The 17,960-nt window shown below is 47.8% G+C and overlaps 4 protein-coding genes across 4 annotated transcripts; 1 reads left to right on the forward strand and 3 right to left on the reverse strand.

Moving 5' to 3' along the window:
• Window positions 1-986: 986 nt before the first annotated feature.
• B0J16DRAFT_172471 (uncharacterized protein) lies at window positions 987-3,276 on the reverse strand. The gene is made up of 3 exons (XM_046122438.1): window positions 2,670-3,276; window positions 1,167-2,622; window positions 987-1,116 (listed from the first exon to the last, which is right to left on the reverse strand). The coding sequence occupies exons 1-3, from the start codon at window positions 3,027-3,029 to the stop codon at window positions 1,055-1,057; spliced, it is 1,878 nt and encodes a 625-aa protein (XP_045980092.1). The 5' UTR covers window positions 3,030-3,276; the 3' UTR covers window positions 987-1,054.
• A 3,394-nt stretch (window positions 3,277-6,670) lies between these two features.
• B0J16DRAFT_322992 (uncharacterized protein) lies at window positions 6,671-7,235 on the reverse strand (the record flags this gene model as incomplete). Its single annotated transcript, XM_046125744.1, has 3 exons — window positions 6,671-6,820; window positions 6,866-6,903; window positions 6,938-7,235. The coding sequence occupies 3 exons, from the start codon at window positions 7,233-7,235 to the stop codon at window positions 6,671-6,673; spliced, it is 486 nt and encodes a 161-aa protein (XP_045980093.1).
• Window positions 7,236-10,614: 3,379 nt separating this feature from the next.
• B0J16DRAFT_172525 (histone H2A.Z) lies at window positions 10,615-11,981 on the forward strand. The gene is made up of 3 exons (XM_046122439.1): window positions 10,615-10,893; window positions 11,267-11,398; window positions 11,460-11,981. Exons 1-3 carry the CDS (start codon window positions 10,780-10,782, stop codon window positions 11,646-11,648), a joined length of 435 nt encoding a protein of 144 aa, XP_045980094.1. The 5' UTR covers window positions 10,615-10,779; the 3' UTR covers window positions 11,649-11,981.
• A 381-nt stretch (window positions 11,982-12,362) lies between these two features.
• Window positions 12,363-13,247, reverse strand: B0J16DRAFT_387347 (uncharacterized protein; the record flags this gene model as incomplete). Its single annotated transcript, XM_046131673.1, has 1 exon — window positions 12,363-13,247. The coding sequence occupies one exon, from the start codon at window positions 13,245-13,247 to the stop codon at window positions 12,363-12,365; it is 885 nt and encodes a 294-aa protein (XP_045980095.1).
• Between the last annotated feature and the right edge of the window lie 4,713 nt (window positions 13,248-17,960).

Here is a 17,960-nt window from a genome sequence, read left to right on the forward strand (position 1 = left end):
TGGACAGTGTAGCAAAATTACGTATATTGAATAAACACACAAACACATGCAGTTACTTGGTAGCTTGAAAATAGGCACAAGTCACTCAACTCTTCTCTGGTCTTCGCTGATCATCCTCTTATTCGTTTACAACTCCTACTATACTCCCTATGCCATACACGCGCTACCTTCTCCCCAAGGCCTTCCAATCCTCGCTACCAAGCAAATTCAGAATTAAACGGAGCGGCACCAGAGACCCTTCACCATGGTCATCTGGGCACAAAATCAGAAACTATAACAGAACCATAAACTGAAACAATAAGCAACTAATGCAAAACCGGGTAATTGTAACTTTTTTCTTTTCCATTCCAACGCGGCCCTCACTCCTCCATCAGCCGCCTGTTGCGTGCCCTAGAGTCCAATAGCCGGACTCGGGCGTCTCCATATCGTCTTCATCGTCGCGGTCATGCCAGGAGCAGCGCCTAGACAGAAATTATTTGGTGGGTATAGTAGTAGGTTGTAGTCGCCGAGGCAACTCCTCCCATCGCTGGCGATGTACACAGCCTGATGAGGAGAAGCCGGTATAGCTGTCTAGACGTAACGTCGTAAAAGCGTCATAATCGTCAGGTAGTGGTCGTAGGTCTTGTCGGGGTACAGGCGAGGGTATTCCAGGTTATGCGTGTTGCCAATTGGTTCGTGACCTTCCATGTTTGGTTGCCCAGGTGTGTTGAAAACATTGTGTATCCAGATATCCTATCCCATACTCTCTCATCGGTGGCTGTCATCAAGTCGGCCACTTGAAGGCCACTCGTCCCCAACAATCTTCAAAAAAGTCATAAAACCATTCCCACGTAAACTATATGCAATGGGGTTTAACAAGACAGGACAAGGCGAAAGCTTGTCGACACTTCCCCAGGTATGTAAATATTACAAGTCGTAATAGCAAATGCGATGTAAAATATCGATGCGTCGTTTTCGTTGTCGTTAATCCATAAGGACACACGCAAATGTAGCCGGCGACGGGTCTCCAGGTCGCTCAGGCCTTGGCCCACCAGGGGTAAGCGAACGATCACACTCAGTGGTATCGCGAGGCGTTAGTGGAGCTAGAGCCGACACGAGCTCCATTATCCGACGAGTCTATGTCAAAATTAGCACATACTCATAATATCATATTTCGTTCGACATACCGCTACCTCGTGTGGCGTGGCCGTTGGCACGACGTCCAGAAAATCCGGCGTTGGACTCCCACTCGGGTCCGCGGGGCTGGCGCTCGGGAGCTCCCTTAGAGCTGTTACCAGGGCGCTGGCTGCCAATGGCGCCGGGAGTGCTTCGCGCCTGGTTCTGCATGGAAGTGGGATCGTAACCCAAGTTCAGGTTGTTGAGGCTGTTGAGGAGAGCCTGTTCGTTCTTGGGACCGGGAGTACCGGCGCTGCCAGGGTGGCCCGAAGGAGACATGGCACCACCACTACCCATGTAATCACCGAAACGCGCAGTGGAGTTACCACCCATGTTGTTCATACCAGAGGGCCCGAGGTAGCTGGAAGATGCCTGCGAAGGGCTAGGGGTGAAAGATCGGAGATCGGCAAAGCTCTTGGCAGCTCGGAGGTTGTTGGGAATGCTGTTTCCATCAGGGCTTCCAGGCAACTCGAGAGTGGGGCCTTGGCGACCGATGACATGGGCGTAGTTGCTGCTGGCAGCCCTCGTCTCGCGATCCGCAGCAAAGTCGAAGGTGGCGGCACGGCTGAGGCCACGCTTATGCATATCGAGGCTGGTAGCTGGTTGGGTGTGAATGTTGGCAGTGGGTGAAGGCTGCTGTCGCTTGAGCACGGTAAGCTGTCGGGACTCGGCCTCTCCCATAGATTGATGCTCAAGACCCATGTTGTGTGCAAGGATGTGAATAGATCGGCGGTGCTCAGGGGCGATACCGGGAGGGAAGACCAGAATTTCACGCGAGTCATCACGGCGGAACATAACCAGCTCAGTGTAGAACTCGAGGGTCTGAGGATCATTCAGATCGACATCTCCAGGCATGGTAATTGAGGGGGACTGAACCCTGGACGCGTCGAGCATGCCGAGGTGCGAAGGTCCGCGGGCCTGGGACTGCGAAAGGCTACCGAGCGACTGGATAGAGCTTTGCTGGTGCAGCATAGGTGCTCTGTGCTGCTCCTCAAGCTGTCCACGGCGCTCACGCTTCTCGCGTTCAATCCTCTCCCTCTCAGCCTCAGGGAGCATCTTCTTGTATTCAACGCGCAACTTGCGGCCATGGACGTCCATACCGTTCATGGCTTCAATGACCATGCGTGTGTCCTCTGCGGACTGGAAGTTGGCGAAAGCCAAGCCACGGAAAACACCATTGTCAAAGTGGTAGTTGAAGGCATATGGCTGAGGAAGATGCATTTCGAGCATAATCGAAGCAAGGGTCTCCTTTCGGACGGCAAAGGGGATGTTCTTGATAACAATGGCAGTGGGGATAAGCTGGTCGGCATCGGAGGTGTTTGATCGAAGATCTGTGGGAGAACCGTGAGATCCAGGGTGGTCAACACGGAGGTTGCCATTTGACATGCTGTTATTCATACCGCCTTGGTAGGGCTGAAGACCTCCATGGCTACCATGAATACCAAGACCACTGTGGTCTGTCCAAGTCTGTGTTTGTGTTAGTATAGTTTCGTGATTCCGTCATATTCACATACCTGAGGAAGAGCAGCTCGACGGTTGACGTTTCGCTGTCGGCCAGGGCCGTTCACAGCTCCGTTCACAGTGGCGACACCACTTGTGTTGTAGTTCCAAGCCTGACCGTTGTCCAGCATATAACCTTGCATACCGCCAGCCATGTTGTCCATACCGCGATGGTTGTAACCACTTGCAATCCTGTCGGCAGGGTAAAGCGCAGATGAGCCTAGGGGAGCGTCAAAGGGGCGCTGGGCCTGGCGAGGCAGCGAAAGTCCGGCAGCGAAGCCACCAGCTGTGGCATAGTTCTGTCTCGAGTTCGGGGAACGATTGGTCGAGGTACCATAGTCCAGGTAACCCATGTCGTGCGGTTGTTGCGACATTGTGATGACTGGATCCAGTTTGACAAGGAGCTGCTGATTCTACCCAGCAGTCGTTTATACCTAAGGTTTGATGATTTTCAAATAGCCACGTATGAGATACGTCGGCCTAGATATGCGCGTCGCGGAAGATACAGTATGCGTAATATAGCGCTAATGATGCGGCATCAAAATCGTCGATCGGGGTCCGATAGTCGTTTCGGTCGTAAGCGGTGTAGCTATGAGAAGAAGCACAGAACGCAGCAACTGACTTGAACTGTCGGGTATCTCAACAGTTGAAGTAGGTCAGACGCAAAAATTGTCGCCTGAGTGAAAGTTTGTTCAAGTTTGATGTGTCTGATGCCAATTTGTCGCTGGGCAACCAAAGCGGGCACTAATAGCAACTGAAATATCGTGAACAGTGGTGGCAACAGGGCGGGAAAGTAGCCAGCACAGCGAAGGAGGCCGTTGAAGTCAGTCCTGCTAGGTCCAAGATTTCGGCGAAGTGGCGGAGTAACGTCAGAGGCTACTTTTTGCTCGTTGTTCTGCACGCAATGCAGCTAAGACAACCACGAACACTGGACGTCTCAAATATAAAATATTCCACACTGCTATTGTATAAAATAGTGTTGCGAAAAAGGGGGGATTGGATTCGCGCGGCAAACTCGTCTCTCGTTGGTGCAAAAGTCGTGGATTTTCGTCGACGTAAGGGCTGAAGCTTTGGACGAACCAGATGCGAACTACGGAGGAGTATGTAATCAAAGGGAGAGAGAAGAGGAGTAGAGTAGACGACTGGAGATGTCGACAAAAAGTCGGGGGAGGAGAGGGGAAGAAGAAGGATTGAGGAAAGGGGTAGAGGTAGAGAGGGAAGGAGGAGAGAAGAAGAAAAAGAAGATGGAACAGGTCCCAGTAAATGTCCGTGATGATCTGGAACGGGAAAACGGCGGACGGGAGACGGGAGACGGGGGTTTGAAGAAGGTGGATGGGTTGTGGTTGGGGAGGTGACAGCGGTTTCCCTCTGCGTTGTGCCCTTTTTTTTTTCTCTTCTCTCCTGCACTTTGCCTGCCTTGCCTTTTGACTTGGAGAATCCAGAGTGGAGGCCCTTATTTTTTCCCTCCTGTCTTGTCTTCCATGTCTTGACCTTGCCTGGCCTGGCCTGGCCTGGTAAGCCTGGGATCCATGAGAGAGATGATGAGATGGGGGGTCTCGACAGTATGCGCACTGTGATGAGCCACTCGCCAGAGGTACCCATGGAAGGCGCAAATTGGTGGGGTCTTCAGCGCTGTTCAATTATTGCCCGCCTGAACAGAAGCCCACAGTGGATCGTCATCCCCTGAGATGCCATTGAAGCGTGAGATTGAATGCATATCAAGATATACAACATCATCATAAGTATATAATGCTATGATGCCTCTTTCATCTAACAATGAAGTGTCAGATGCTTTAATCACTATCTATGCAGTACAGTACTGTGCTTAACATTAGGTTCCATGCTAGTTAAATGCACTTCTAAATTGTTTAGCTTAATGTGGGGGCCTGTGAAAAAAAAAAAATAGCAGTGACGATGAAGGAGGCTGGCCTACTGCGTCTTGATTCCTCTCTACCGCAACTTCACAAGCCACCTCTTTTACTTGGCATTGTCAGCCTCTTTGAAGAGGCTGCCTGGATTGGACATCGATACCGGTGTCTTTCTAGAAGGGTTGTCGAATCGAAACTTAGAAATGGCTGTCGACAGATACCCTTTGGACAAATCAAGTGCTTATCCAGAGAGATTAATGACTGTGGCAGAGACGGCGACAGTGCGAGCAGCAACGTCATCCTTGGATCCAACGCCTTTTAGCTGGGTGGACCGCATGCCATTGCGTACACCAATTGTGGGAGCTTCCGTATGTTTGTTGTCGTTACCATCCATAGTCTACTTATGTCTCTAGCTAGTCAACTCATCAGGAACGTTGTTATCTAGCGAATTTATGTTGTGCATATTGCTCTGCATCCAGATCTGGTATTACATGCATTCGAATCAAGTTTTGGTGGACTTTCTATGCAGTGGATGTTACAACTTCAAAGGTTGGGCTGTAAATGACTCTCAGTCAGAACCTGACTCGATGGGATGCATGAAACCTACAGTTGGCTCAGTGAATCACACACTTGCATTGTTTTGCATTGTACTGTAGGTATTGTATTGTGCATTCTTAGTTGGAGTTGTTATGTATGAACAAGGTAGCTTTGGAGCACAACCTCAAACCCTCTCAGTTTACCTGCACTATTGGGTAGCACTGTTCCAATACTTTTCATTGCCCCATCTTGTCTCGATTCATTTTAACAATGCCCAAGGGGTAGTCTTGATGCCAATAATAGGAGAGGAATGGTGTCAGAAGAGTCAAGAGAGTCGAGCGAGATTGTTATTCAGTGAGGCATCCGACAGTCCCGCAAGTTGATTATCATTCCCACCGGAAAATCTTGGCCGTATCGTTTCTAACCTCCGTCTCATCTTGGAGTTTGTCGACTCCATCCATTCTATACTGTACAGAAGGTAATTACTGCATTCTCTTAGCTCTGGCACCCCTTTTTATGACATGTCCGGCTTCAGCTCCCCGGACGATGCTAGTAAAGATACAGTAGAGGCTGACGGCGACTGTACGGTCCCGAAGCCATAGCGTTTATCGTACTGTGATCACCTAGCACAAAGACTGATCTCATGAACCTATTCCCACTGCTGTGTTCGCGCTCGGACTGACATGTCTTTGATTGCTTTTGTCTCGCATCCAACCTGCGTACCGTATAGCGTATAGGTTGTCGAATGGGTAGTACTGAGTTCTTTCTCCCAGAAGTCGGTGTCGTATCGCATCCAGGGGTTTGCCAAGGAGATTTACAATGCTTCATTTAGACAGAAGATTCATGCGAGATTTGACAACCAGGAAGCTGGGTAGATTTACATGTAATTCATCATCGTCAAAGCCACGTGCATAGATCCAGCTGCGGCTCTTTTGTTTTTAGACCATGACAAGCCTTTTGGGGGCTTTTCTTTTTGGCACCGACTTTTATAATTAGCATGTAATCCATGATATTGCACTGACACTTTGGCCATCTCAACGTCTTCAACGCTGACGTGGTATCCGAACCACCTGACCTATCTTTACTGCAGGCCAGACAATGACAAGAGAGGGAGTAATTTTGGCTTTTTTTTTTTTTTTCTTTTAATTGTAATGATCAAAGAAGATTTTGTCTACCGCGGTACATGTCAGCGGCCCGTCGGACGGGAAGCCAATCAATGGATGTGGTGGAGTACAAAGTGTACAGTGTGAGATTCAGTCGTTCGACCAGACTAAGGTAGACTACCTAGCAATAAACTTTGGTAGAAGAACATAAGAAAAAGGAAATATGAAATGCCGTGTCCAAGTTTATCAACAAACATTGCCTAGGAGACGCCATTTCTCTCAGCTATCTCACATATCCACGTCATTGCATGCATTGCCGCAAGACATACATACATACATAAGGTAATGAATGACCGCAAAGCAACTCCAACTCGATTGCGGTAATGCTGTGTTCGTAATTCAGAAGCCCCTTTTGCTTTTCCAGAACCACTGCCCCTCCTGGTTCGCCGCCTCTTCATGGCCATGACGAAGCCAGGGTCATCCTAACCCGCCCACCTGGGCCGGATATCAGGGGGCCTGCTTGATCTCAGGGGACTCCCCAGTCTTTGGGTCGCCGTTCGTTGACCGTACTGTAAGCCCCGGGATGGGAGACGAGGGTCCCGGGTCCCTGGAAATTGACCACTGATTAGGTAGCTGGAGGGGCTGAGGGGTTAGGTACTGTATAGGTTGTTATTGTTGTTCTCTCCAGCTACGACAACGTACAGTACAGTATTGAGTATCAATCCGTGGTGGATCTCTTTCTAATGAGGCTCATGTCCTATGTCGCAGAATTACCTTGTCCAACAGTTTTGACTGGCAGGTGAAGCATGTCACTTTCATCTTCTGGACCCTCAATCTCCTTTCCTCTCACTAAATTATCAATACTCGGTTCGTCTCGCCTCGCCTCGCCGTTCTTATTTTCATCTGTCAAGCCAAGTTCGAGAAGGCCGACTAGCGCATTCTTTTCCCAATCCGCCTCGCTGGCCGGTGGCCGGTCCCCTAGAAATAGCATCCATATCAGAAGGGGTCCAGTCTTGTTGGATAGTCTATTGAATCCCTGAGAAGCCGAAGAACGCCTAAGCCAAGCGAACATCCCAGCTTAGCCTCATCTCGCCGTCGCTCGCTTGTCAACTCCCCTTCCCCCCGGAGATGGCGGCTCATAGATCACGCGGCCTTGCTCTCCACCCCTGGTGAAATAAGATGAAAGAAACTCGTCAAATGCTCTAGAAGCTCCGGCAGACGGATCTGCTCCCCGGCTCCTGTTGACATGACATGTATTTGCTCACCGATCTACGAACATGCATAGGGATGTTCACGAATCCTTGTGGGCATTACATTACGGATGCACAATTGCTTGAAAAGAATATTCCCATGAATACTCAGGTCGACATTGGGATGTCCAACCTTTTTGGTTGCCCGCCACCCACTTACAAGAGCACGTGTCTCATTAAAACCTGACTCACAAGAGTAAATACAGTCATGAGACGTCTTTTTGCTACACCCATAGGTTGCAAGTTGGCCCAGCTACGATGTTTTCATGTCTCAGATATCAGAAACCTACAGTAAGAACCGTAAATTGATGTCTTGTTCACAACCCAACAGACTTGTGAGCTAGACTAGCGGGGGATCGCCGTCAGCCGCAGTGACGCCCCATTTCCACTCTTAAGAGCCTTACGGCTCTCTTCCATGATATCGCCACCAAGAACGCTACGTCGGGAGAGAGCATAACTCGACCATGATTTGATAGAGTGTATGGAGATCAGGCACCAAACACGAGGTAGGATCTCATAGCGTTCGACCTGTCATGAGAATTACCAGTCCATCGGCATCCAACATGCAGGCCTCCGCCCTCGCCTCATGCCCGCAGGGACAGGTACAGCTGCAGCTGCAGCTAGAGCTACAGTAGCAGCACGTCTCGGCTGTCTGCAAAGACCTCTCGCCTCTTCTGGGAGACACTGCGGAGCTATTCCCGAGCCTCGCAACGTTGCCCATCCGCTCGGATCCAGCTGACACCGATCCAACCACGAGGGCCACAAGCCACAACCTCGGAATGGGAGCCTCGTAAGTTGCGAGACAAGACAAAACAACTGTCACCGGTTCACTTAAAGCCAGGGGTGAGAACACCCAAATGCGTCTACGAGGTCTTTGCGACAAACACTGTGCAGTGTATTCATTCCTAATGGCCTCTTTGATGTCGCTGGTTTAGACGGGAAGGTCATTTCAGCTGCAGTTGATTGACCAACCAGGACAAAGGGATGATAGCCTTGCTCCGACATCACTTCTTGAATCTCGTGTTAAGAATGCTTTGACACCACCAAAAATCGCTTTCGTAATATGGCTGTCAGCTGCTGAACTTTCAGGCCATGAAGAGTGATTCAGCTCGTGCTCTAGTAGATACCTACCTAAGCTTTGCGACAAGAGAGGGACACTCAAGTCAATTGACGGAGATTTCCCAATCGAACAGGGCATCTAATCCAATCTTCTCCTATCGCCAGATAATGTCAAGTCGGGGCCAGCTCCGTTTCTAAAGCAACTTACGGATCATCTTCACGATATGCGTCTAAGTTAGCTTAGCTACCCTTGAGTGTGACATTTTATCATCGACATCAGCCTTCAATATCTAATTGAAGAGATGTAGCGGCTCTAACAATCTCAAAATCGTTTTCACTATGATTATCAGCTTTCCTTTGATAGCCTGTTAACTGCGTTCTGTAATTTTAGTCAGTTTATACCTTGATATTCTTTGTAGGGGCGTTTACGTCGACCCGCAGGTAGCTTGTTATGTCCGAACCTGGGAAGCTAACTTCATCGTTTCGAGAGTTTCAGACCTTCCTTCTGCCATTAAAATTCCTGCAACTTCATCATTGAAGAAATTTGCAATCTGAAACCCCTTAGAGTATAAGTATAGTAAGATCGCTGTCACCGTTCTCACGACCATCATCATAGCACCTTTAAAGTTGGTATGCAATGATCATAAGTCTCGAAAAAGATGTATAATATGCGAAATTTTACTATAGGATCTAAGCGAAACAATACATTCGTAAAAAGGAATTGATCCTCTTTCTAGATGTCTCTCCCCCAGATATCTACCGCATGTATAGATGTCAACAGTTCCGTACCACAAATGATCCAAAGTTGGAGTTGTTAGGTCTGAATAGGCGACGTATAAGGCTTAGGGCGCCAAAATAAAGTAGCATAGGTACTGGCCTAAGCTGTTATAAAGCGACTGAATTATTTCGTCTTTTATGCTCTCTTGGCAGGTAATTCCTCTGATACACTAACATTACATAATTACTAGACACTGATGCAACTTCATAAACATAGACAACATGAATCTCATGTTAAAAGAGGTCAAGCTTTATTGAAAACAGATCGCGTACTGAATAAAGCGAATGACTTAACTAGGAACATTGGCTTTTATAAACGATTCGTGCAAGGAACAACACTGGGAGTTGCACAGGTCAGGGTATCATCCCTGTACCAACATCAAGGATCTTTAAATCTTATTAGCTTAGAGATGAAGTCCTAACACATCCTTGAACAAAACGAAAAAAAAGCAACAAACATTAACAGCCCATCAGCCGAACTCATCCCATGTTGAAACATGTGACAGGTCAATGTGATTCACTGTGTATTCATCACACCTAAAACAGGAAGATCTGTTGCTAGAGCAATCTTGTCTGCATGTATTTTTGAAAAAGAATTAGACAATGTAAGCTTCTATTCCAATATTTCACGTCTTCCAGATAGATGTAGTTGAGTAGTGGTTGCATGCAATATGATTGGTTGAAGCGAAGCAGGCAAATACTCGGCTAACAACAGCCATTGCCGCCACAGTTTAGCCACAGCGGGACATGATCATCTCCAGGACGAGCCTTGGTTTCAACTGTTCAATGCCAACAACGATATCCTCGAGCAGTTATGATGATGCTCAAGCTTGCTACAAACCGCACAGTTGACGCCTCTGTATCTGGAAGAACACCAGTACATGCTATATGATCAACTTGACAATCAACAACTGTTAGGTAAGACAGAGCCAGTGATATGCGGCAAGCCGTTGCTGGCATAACATGAGATGAGCTCGAGTAAGTATCAACACAGCTCCTCAACCACCACCTCTGGAAACTTGGAAGAAGTCTTCCTCGAATGTCCATCTTCAGTTCTATCTCTTTTGTTCTTTTCGAGGACTTTGAGGGAGTCAAAACCATGTTTCAATGGTCGCGATATCCCAAGCCTCTTCTCTCTCACAGCCTTTGGTAGCCCAGCTTCTCGGCCGGATTTACTTCGGATCTGGCAGCTCATTCCAGAGGTCCAAAGTGCGGGCAAAAAGCTAAAAGCTAAAGCTCCAGTACGTACCACTGAACCTACAGAATCAGGTCGCCCTCGCCAGAGCCCAGCCTCTCCAGTGCCTGCCTGAACAAACAAATCTAGCTGAGGTCGGGTGCAGTTCATCAGCACCGCACCGAACCACACCCACTAAATTTCTGCCACTCGATCCCTCGATCCCGCGTTTTTCATCATCAACAACATCAATCGATTATTCGACGTATCCGTTACCGCGTTCGAATCCTTGATCATTCATCGTCAGATTTTTGTTACTTTTATCTTACGACTTTTTTAACGCGACTACTTCGACAATGCCTGGCGGAAAGGGAAAATCTTCTGGCGGAAAGAGCTCCGGCGGCAAGACGAGCGGTACTGAGGGCGCCAACAAGAAGCAGCAGAGTCACTCTGCTCGCGCTGGTCTTCAGGTGAGTCTCGACATGAGAGATATCAGTGGAGGATGAGCTTGCTTTGTCGACCGATTTGCGCGCATTCCATGTCCCGCATCCCACCTATTTCAAGTTCCACGATATACTCTCGACGCGTCGACTATCTCCGCACGACAAGAAAACCTTTTCAAAGCGACAGCGCATCATCCATTTCAACCCAACCGCGCGTTTTGACCGGAGCGACGACTTTGCTGCAGCTCACCGATATTCTGGACGACTATCGACTTAAACTGGATTCACGATGGGTCAATGCGGGACAAGACGGAAGGCGCAGGCAACGACGATACGGAAAGCAGGACTCATCTGAGATTGCTGATCCTGCCGAAAAACTTACTGACATCATGCTTTCCAGTTCCCTTGCGGTCGTGTCAAGCGTTTCCTCAAGCAGAACACCCAACAGAAGATGCGTGTGGGAGCCAAGGCGGCCGTCTACGTTACTGCTGTTCTCGAGTACCTGACTGCCGAAGTCCTAGAGTTGGCAGGCGTAAGTTTATTCCCTATGAGTCAATACTGTTGCCTAGTGCTCACGCTGACTTTCATGACAGAACGCCGCAAAGGATCTCAAGGTTAAGCGTATTACACCCCGCCACCTTCAGCTTGCCATCCGTGGTGATGAGGAGCTTGACACTCTGATCCGTGCGACAATCGCCTACGGTGGTGTGTTGCCACACATCAACCGCGCTCTGCTGCTCAAGGTTGAGCAGAAGAAGAAGGCCAAGGCGCTTGAGGGTTAAAGAACTGGTCACCTTTCAAAATTTGGTTTTGCTTTTTGCTTCCTTGGGTCTTGTGGTATAACTGGTTTATGGGACGGTAATGCAGAAGTTCGAATTCGACGAGGGCGTCGCGTCGTGAGATGAGCGGACGTCCGCACGACCACAGCTTGGATTAGCTGAAAGGCGCCTACGCTTTGAAAGAGGCACACGACGAGCTCTCGCGTCGGCTCGAGAAGCCGGTGCAACGACGAGAGGGTTCTCATTACGACGAAACGCCCTGTGCTATTTTTGCTGCGTGAACAGTGTACAACAACTGTGTTTTCACCTTTAGTGTCTGGGTACGAGATGCGACACGGGACCGCTGTGCTGATGGACTGGATTAGGTAGACACGGAAATACGAGTTCCTTGTTAAGTCACAGAGGATGAATCAAGTTCAGTGTGTTTTCATATCATGTCTGTATACGCAGGTAACTGATAAATGAAGCTATTATCTCCCCTCATGATGCGAAACTGGCAGGGCAATAAAAGAATTGTCCTTTAAGGCTTATGCCGCCAAAATGAAGTAGCCTAAGTGCTAGTCTAAGCTGTCATAAGATGACCAAGTTATTTCGTCTCTTATGCTCACGACGGCCAATTCTTCTGATACCCTGCCGACTGGCTCCAATGCCGCTCCCGAAATAACATTTATTTAAATGCTCCCAATTCACCATTCAATGATTGCTGTGCTTTCTTCTTTAAAAAAAGTCTTCATAATACAGATCCCACCATTTTTTGTCTTGCTTTTCATCTGCCTCATCGTCCGGTCCCTGTTCGGTTACCTCCTCTTCTTCATCACTGCTGACTGGAGAGCGTGGTGATGTCGCAAACCAGTCTTCCTGCTGATCCTCATACGCAACAAGGGTTTCGTCTTCGCTGTCGAGATCTTCTGCATCCGTCGTTTTCGGACTGAGTCTAACAAAATCTGGGACAAGGCCGCACAGAGGAAGTTTACCAATACTATAACCGTCATCGGCGGGGTTGGGGATCTTCATGACCATATTTCTCAGGATAACATCATCGTACTCTTGCAGATCTGCCTCGTATCTCTCTGAGTGGCACTGGCTCGGATAATCACAGTCAATGTCGCAGTTGTGGGTGTTCTTGAGCATGCGCTCCAGGCGCTGCTGTGTCATTTCAGTGCGTCTGCTCTTCTCAATCTGCACCTTCATCACACGCCGCTCCTTTCCTTTCAGTTTGAAAAGTTCGCTGTCAGTGTGACGTTTCCAGGCTTCAGGGTCAGCTTTGTAGACGGAGCGGAAACGGCGCCAGTCGTTGTGAACGGTCCAATAGTCGTAGTCATGCTTCCTAGCTCGTCGGGAGGTACGGTTCTTGTCAAGCCTGTCTTCGCGGATCCACGTGTCTGAACGAGATAGGCCGATCATCTTGCTGCCGCCGACGGTCTTGGTCTTTGCACATTTCAAACAGCGCCGCGTAACGGCAAGCTTCCATTGTGATCTGCAGAGGCGACATTTCCAGAACCAAGAGGGAGTTTTGGCAGCGGGAGGAGTCTCTGGGGGAGCGCACGTGTAGCTCAACATATTGGGCGGTGGTGTTTTGAGAATTTCGGTGGTAGTTTTCATGGTCAAAAACATAGACATGATACTGAATCTCGAATGAAGAACGGATTTGAATTTGAAGTGAACGAGGAGTTTATAAATTCGTTGTGTTTTGGGAGAGAGCTCACAAATGCAGAAGAACAAACGCGAGGTTATTGTTCAGAGGACAAAGTGTGGCCTTTGTGTAAAGAGTAGTGTTCTTACAAACGATTTGAAAAAGCTGAATGAACACTCATTTCCTTGACAAAGCTGTTTTGTGGAGAGTTGAGCTATCCTTTGTTGCGAGCACAATGGGCGAGGGGGTGGGATGAAAGAAGATGTGAGCAGTGACGGGCTTGCTATATAGGTAACAGGGAGTTTTACAGTTTCCTACACGCATGTAAAGAAAGACCTCTTCTGGAAGCTATCTACATCTTTGTGATGGATGCTGCCTGAAAGAGGTCAACCTTATTGTTGCGACACTGAGGAATTAAAACTCCCAACAACTCGAAATCGCCGTGTATTCATATCGCCCTTGGCTGCCTTGCATGCCGATGAAAAACGCAGCATTGCATCGATATAGTCCACAATCAGTATCGGTGTGATCAAAAGTGATAATTGTGAGATGCGTTTTGGAGAATCTGCTGTCCCAACAACCTAGATTAACATCCATGGATTGCATTGAAGCACTCAGGGTATCATAAGAGATAGCCGCCGATAGCCTAAGAGATGAAATAATTTAGTCACTTTATGCAAGCTTAGGCCTGACTTTAGACGATCTTATTTTGGAACCCTAAGGCTCAGAGGACAATCTCTCCGCTACCCAGCAGACACTGACTATAGGATTCGAGATATCAAGGTTTGCGACAAATTCGAGATATTTCACACGAATCAGAATGAGCCAAATATCTTATTGAATATCAGAATTGGCCAATGCAAATCCCTGGGCCACGATCCAGCACGATATCCAGCACCATGACTGGACGGTCTCTGCATGTAAAATTTAAACGAACAGTTGCATTTTTAGATATTGGGTCTCTCTAGGTAGTAGACGTAAGATATAGATAGATCTATTATATGCTACGGTAGTCCTGGGATTAGTGTAGTAAAATGGTGTTGTTTGCTTTGGGTAGTATTCCGTCCATCTGGACACCATTACCCCTGAATGCTCGATATGGCACTCGATAGTATCTCGATCTGCAGTGATTCTAAACGCTTATAATCTGGTCTCATTCATTTCCAACACCTAGAAGACTCCCATACCAAGATTAAAGGCGGCAGTCTTAAGTGTGGCACAGCTTGTTCATCTGGCACTGCCAGGCGGCTGTCAACCACCAGCTGCCAACCGCCAACTTGCCAATCCTCTATGAACTGCCAATGCATCTCCCTGCTCAACAACGCAGGTCAACCTGGTGGCCTGGTGGATAAGAAGTCATACCGGACACGCAACACCTACGGGTACGCGATCCAGGATATCTGCTATAGAGTCTCTCCGTAGGGGGGGCATTGAACAGTATCGCGACCATGGCAGACGTCCACCACAAGCCAGGCTGGTCTGTAATCGGGCCCTCTTTTTTGCAGTACTTTTTTCCTTATACAACATATTCGGCTCGAGCTTTCATGGAAGGAAAAGAGCGTGGTTTGGGCTTCTTCGAACTTGTAATGTTGGCGATAGTGGTTGAGCGCATGTACCTCGAGTTTTTGGTGTCTTGGGGAGAAGATGGATTTCAGATGAAATTTCGCATGACTAACCGACAAAAATATTCGGAATAACAGTGTCAGACAGTGTTATGTACATTTCCATTCTTTCCATCTGTCTTCTTTGATGATTCCACAGCCTCAGCAGCAAACTTTATTTGCCATCTTTAAGTTATCGTCTTGAATGAAGTCTCATCCACCTACTCCAAATCAAGAATCTCCAACGATATAAGCTCAAAGCCACTCTATCCTGGAGACTATCATGCACGATTGTGAAAGCTCATCGACGCACAAGGAACAGTGAAGAAGCAACTGTGATAAGTCCATAGTACGATGCCGCTATTGTGGCTGGAGTCCCCTCAAAGGTCCTTAACGTTCACGTATCGATCTGGTAATATATCCCCACCTGTTGCTCTGCCTAAGCCTCCACTGATTTGATCATATGGGTCTCACTCTAATCACCTAGCCAAATGACCTCAAGAGAATGATGGACTCATTCCTACCTAATCAACATCTGATATTGGAGCTCGGCCAGCATGAATGTTTCTTTCCCCCTTCAAAGTTTAATCTTTGGTCAGACCATGAGTTTATTTTTCCAGTGAGATGACATTCAAAGTCATATGATAATACGAGCACACTTCGAAAGCACCGAGTGTTCAACTTACAGATAATGCTAGACTCTACTACCAGTTCCTTTTGGTTCTATTACTATTCGTAATCGCAGTTGAGACTGTAAGATTGGTGGCTTATGCGGCGCTTCCGTATAGAAACTGCAGCCACTTTAACTTTTGACCTCACCTCGGTCCCTTTGAGCTTGATGGTCAAATGCTGCGAGTTGCAATCTCCATATCGCAAAGTATAACTTCAAAGTCATAAGTTCTGCGGGCAATTTCTGAAGTTTATCAACAAGAGAGTAGGGTTCAGGCATGTGAATTCTGACTATAAATAAAGCGCACGATCCCCCCAGACTGCTTCCTTTTCCTTTTCTTCTCCTCAGCACATAAGACTCGGGTACATACAACAATATCATTACATCTTCTTTTAATTTCTTTTACATCTCGTCAAGTTTCTTTTTTTTCCATCTTGACAGATTAATTATTTCAGATACATATCCCTTCAACATAGACTAGCGAGCGTTTGTACATACGTACCTGTCAAGGCGGTCGAAATGGCACCTGGCATGACGAAGGGATCTGGGCTCCAGCTCAGGTCTCACCGGTACATACAACGCAGGGCTTGGGACTCGTAAGGGATATAATCTAACTTCTCACCGAGTTGTATGAGTCAAACAACATCTTATCAACCTCCGCATACAACACGGCTTATACAGCAGCAACCATGACCTGGCACTCGATGGTGCCCTTTCAGGAGTCATCTATCGCCATTTCTCCGACCATTCCCTGGGATGCAACCCCCACATATCCCACAATGTCGACTATTTACTGCTGTATATATCCAGCGAGAGTCGTTGTCTTTGCTGGGTAAGCTCACTTTTGGCCCGGCTTCTAAGACACGACCTCATTCGATCTATTTATCCGCCAACATCCACATACCTCGGGGCCAAAAAAAAAAAAAGAAAAAGAAAAAAAAAGGAGAAAAGAAAAGGGACAAGAAGGATCTGTTCTAGAACAAGGCGGTCCTATCTTGCAACCCCTGAAAGGGACGTCTTGGTCAAACCCTTTACCGGCTCCCATTTCATGATACAAAATATATCTTACGACAAACTACCAGCGTCATATCTTTCACACATCCACGACTTCTCGTTCCAGAAACCGGACGAATTTACCTCTAGGGCTTGAAGGGCTTTTTGTTTACATCTGAGGATGTCTTGTACCTTCCGGTCCCAACGGCGAGATGGTTTCGCTTTTATTCTTCAGCAGTGCCACTCTGACTATGTCCCATGGCACTATTGATGATGGAATTATCTCGGGACTCTGTTCGAAATGGATATCAGTGTCCTAAAAAAAAGCCGTTCAGTGTCAGCGATCAGACTAGGGTCTTAGGACCCCAAGTAAGTGGAATTACTTTCTCCGAAGTGAACCACAAGCACTGCTGCCGGCTGTTGCCCAAGCATCGTCAGGTCGATTGGTTGCTAGGCAGAAGCTGGCAGCTCAGTGCTCGTCACACTTTCAGAGAGTAACGCGCAACTGCTACACCGACTCTACGAGATCCTATGAGACCTTGTCATTTTTGAATCACTCATTCGAGACGATTCGCTCTCGAGGCATCTTTGCTTTTGGAGAGCTACGACTCAAGATATCTTTCTCTTGATGTCGCGAGATGGGACAGCGCACCCACTCACACTCACACACTCACTCGACAGCACTGAATTCCTTGGGCGACTTTCAGAGAGTTGCCTTAGGTTCATGAGCTGGGAGTGAGGTTTTATTCTACTGGACACGACTCGTTCTTGCCATGTCATTCGATACGGGTAGACGGACTTTATGGTGTCACCAACTTCTTCGTTAAGGAGAACGACAGTTAAGGTTTTCCTCAACAAAGTTACACATCTGAAACATCATGACTCCGATGATTGCACGAGAGTCAATTTCCTCAGATGAATATCCTAGGTTGTTTTAGAGACTGTTATCTCAAAGGTGCACATGTGCACTCAACAAGACAACACATTCAAGATCATTGATTGGGATTTCGTCAAACGACTGACTGATGGCGGTGGACCTCCCCGATTATCACGACATGGCCTACCAGAGTCGGCCAGGCAGTAATGATACGCCTTCATCAGCTGAGGCTCAGCTGTACAAACGCCACCTGCTCATACTGGGGTAGCGAGACTCCCTTTGACGATAGGCGGCGTAAAGCTCCTCCCCATCTAGGAGGACCGGGTGCGCATTAGGAATGCGATGTTACATCTAGGGACGATGACTTTATTTATGTTTTATTCTACTGTTCATTTCTGCGAGCACCTGTTATCTTTCTTTGATTTAAAAGCAGAGGGAAATGGGATGGCTCTGTCGAGGCCGCTTCTTATTGAAGCGTTGCAAGGCAGATACGGACTTGGAGACATTCAAGATTTTGATCGAAGGACGAGGGTTTTTGTTA

Source organism: Fusarium flagelliforme (assembly GCF_020744385.1).
Source record: "Fusarium flagelliforme strain FIESC 12 MPI-CAGE-AA-0113 chromosome Unknown B0J16scaffold_6, whole genome shotgun sequence".
Taxonomy (NCBI): Eukaryota; Fungi; Ascomycota; class Sordariomycetes; order Hypocreales; family Nectriaceae; genus Fusarium; species Fusarium flagelliforme.

What these genes read in the sequence shown, in the direction of transcription:
- B0J16DRAFT_172471 (XM_046122438.1), bottom strand. Translation starts at nt 3,029, where the DNA reads ATGTCGCAACAACCGCACGACATGGGTTACCTGGACTATGGTACCTCG. An exon ending in GTCGAGCTGCTCTTCCTCAG is followed by an intron (nt 2,623 to 2,669) that starts GTATGTGAATAT and finishes ACACAAACACAG; the next exon opens with ACTTGGACAGACCACAGTGG. An exon ending in CCACGCCACACGAGGTAGCG is followed by an intron (nt 1,117 to 1,166) that starts GTATGTCGAACG and finishes ATTTTGACATAG; the next exon opens with ACTCGTCGGATAATGGAGCT.
- B0J16DRAFT_172525 (XM_046122439.1), top strand. Translation starts at nt 10,780, where the DNA reads ATGCCTGGCGGAAAGGGAAAATCTTCTGGCGGAAAGAGCTCCGGCGGC. An exon ending in CTGCTCGCGCTGGTCTTCAG is followed by an intron (nt 10,894 to 11,266) that starts GTGAGTCTCGAC and finishes CATGCTTTCCAG; the next exon opens with TTCCCTTGCGGTCGTGTCAA. An exon ending in AAGTCCTAGAGTTGGCAGGC is followed by an intron (nt 11,399 to 11,459) that starts GTAAGTTTATTC and finishes CTTTCATGACAG; the next exon opens with AACGCCGCAAAGGATCTCAA.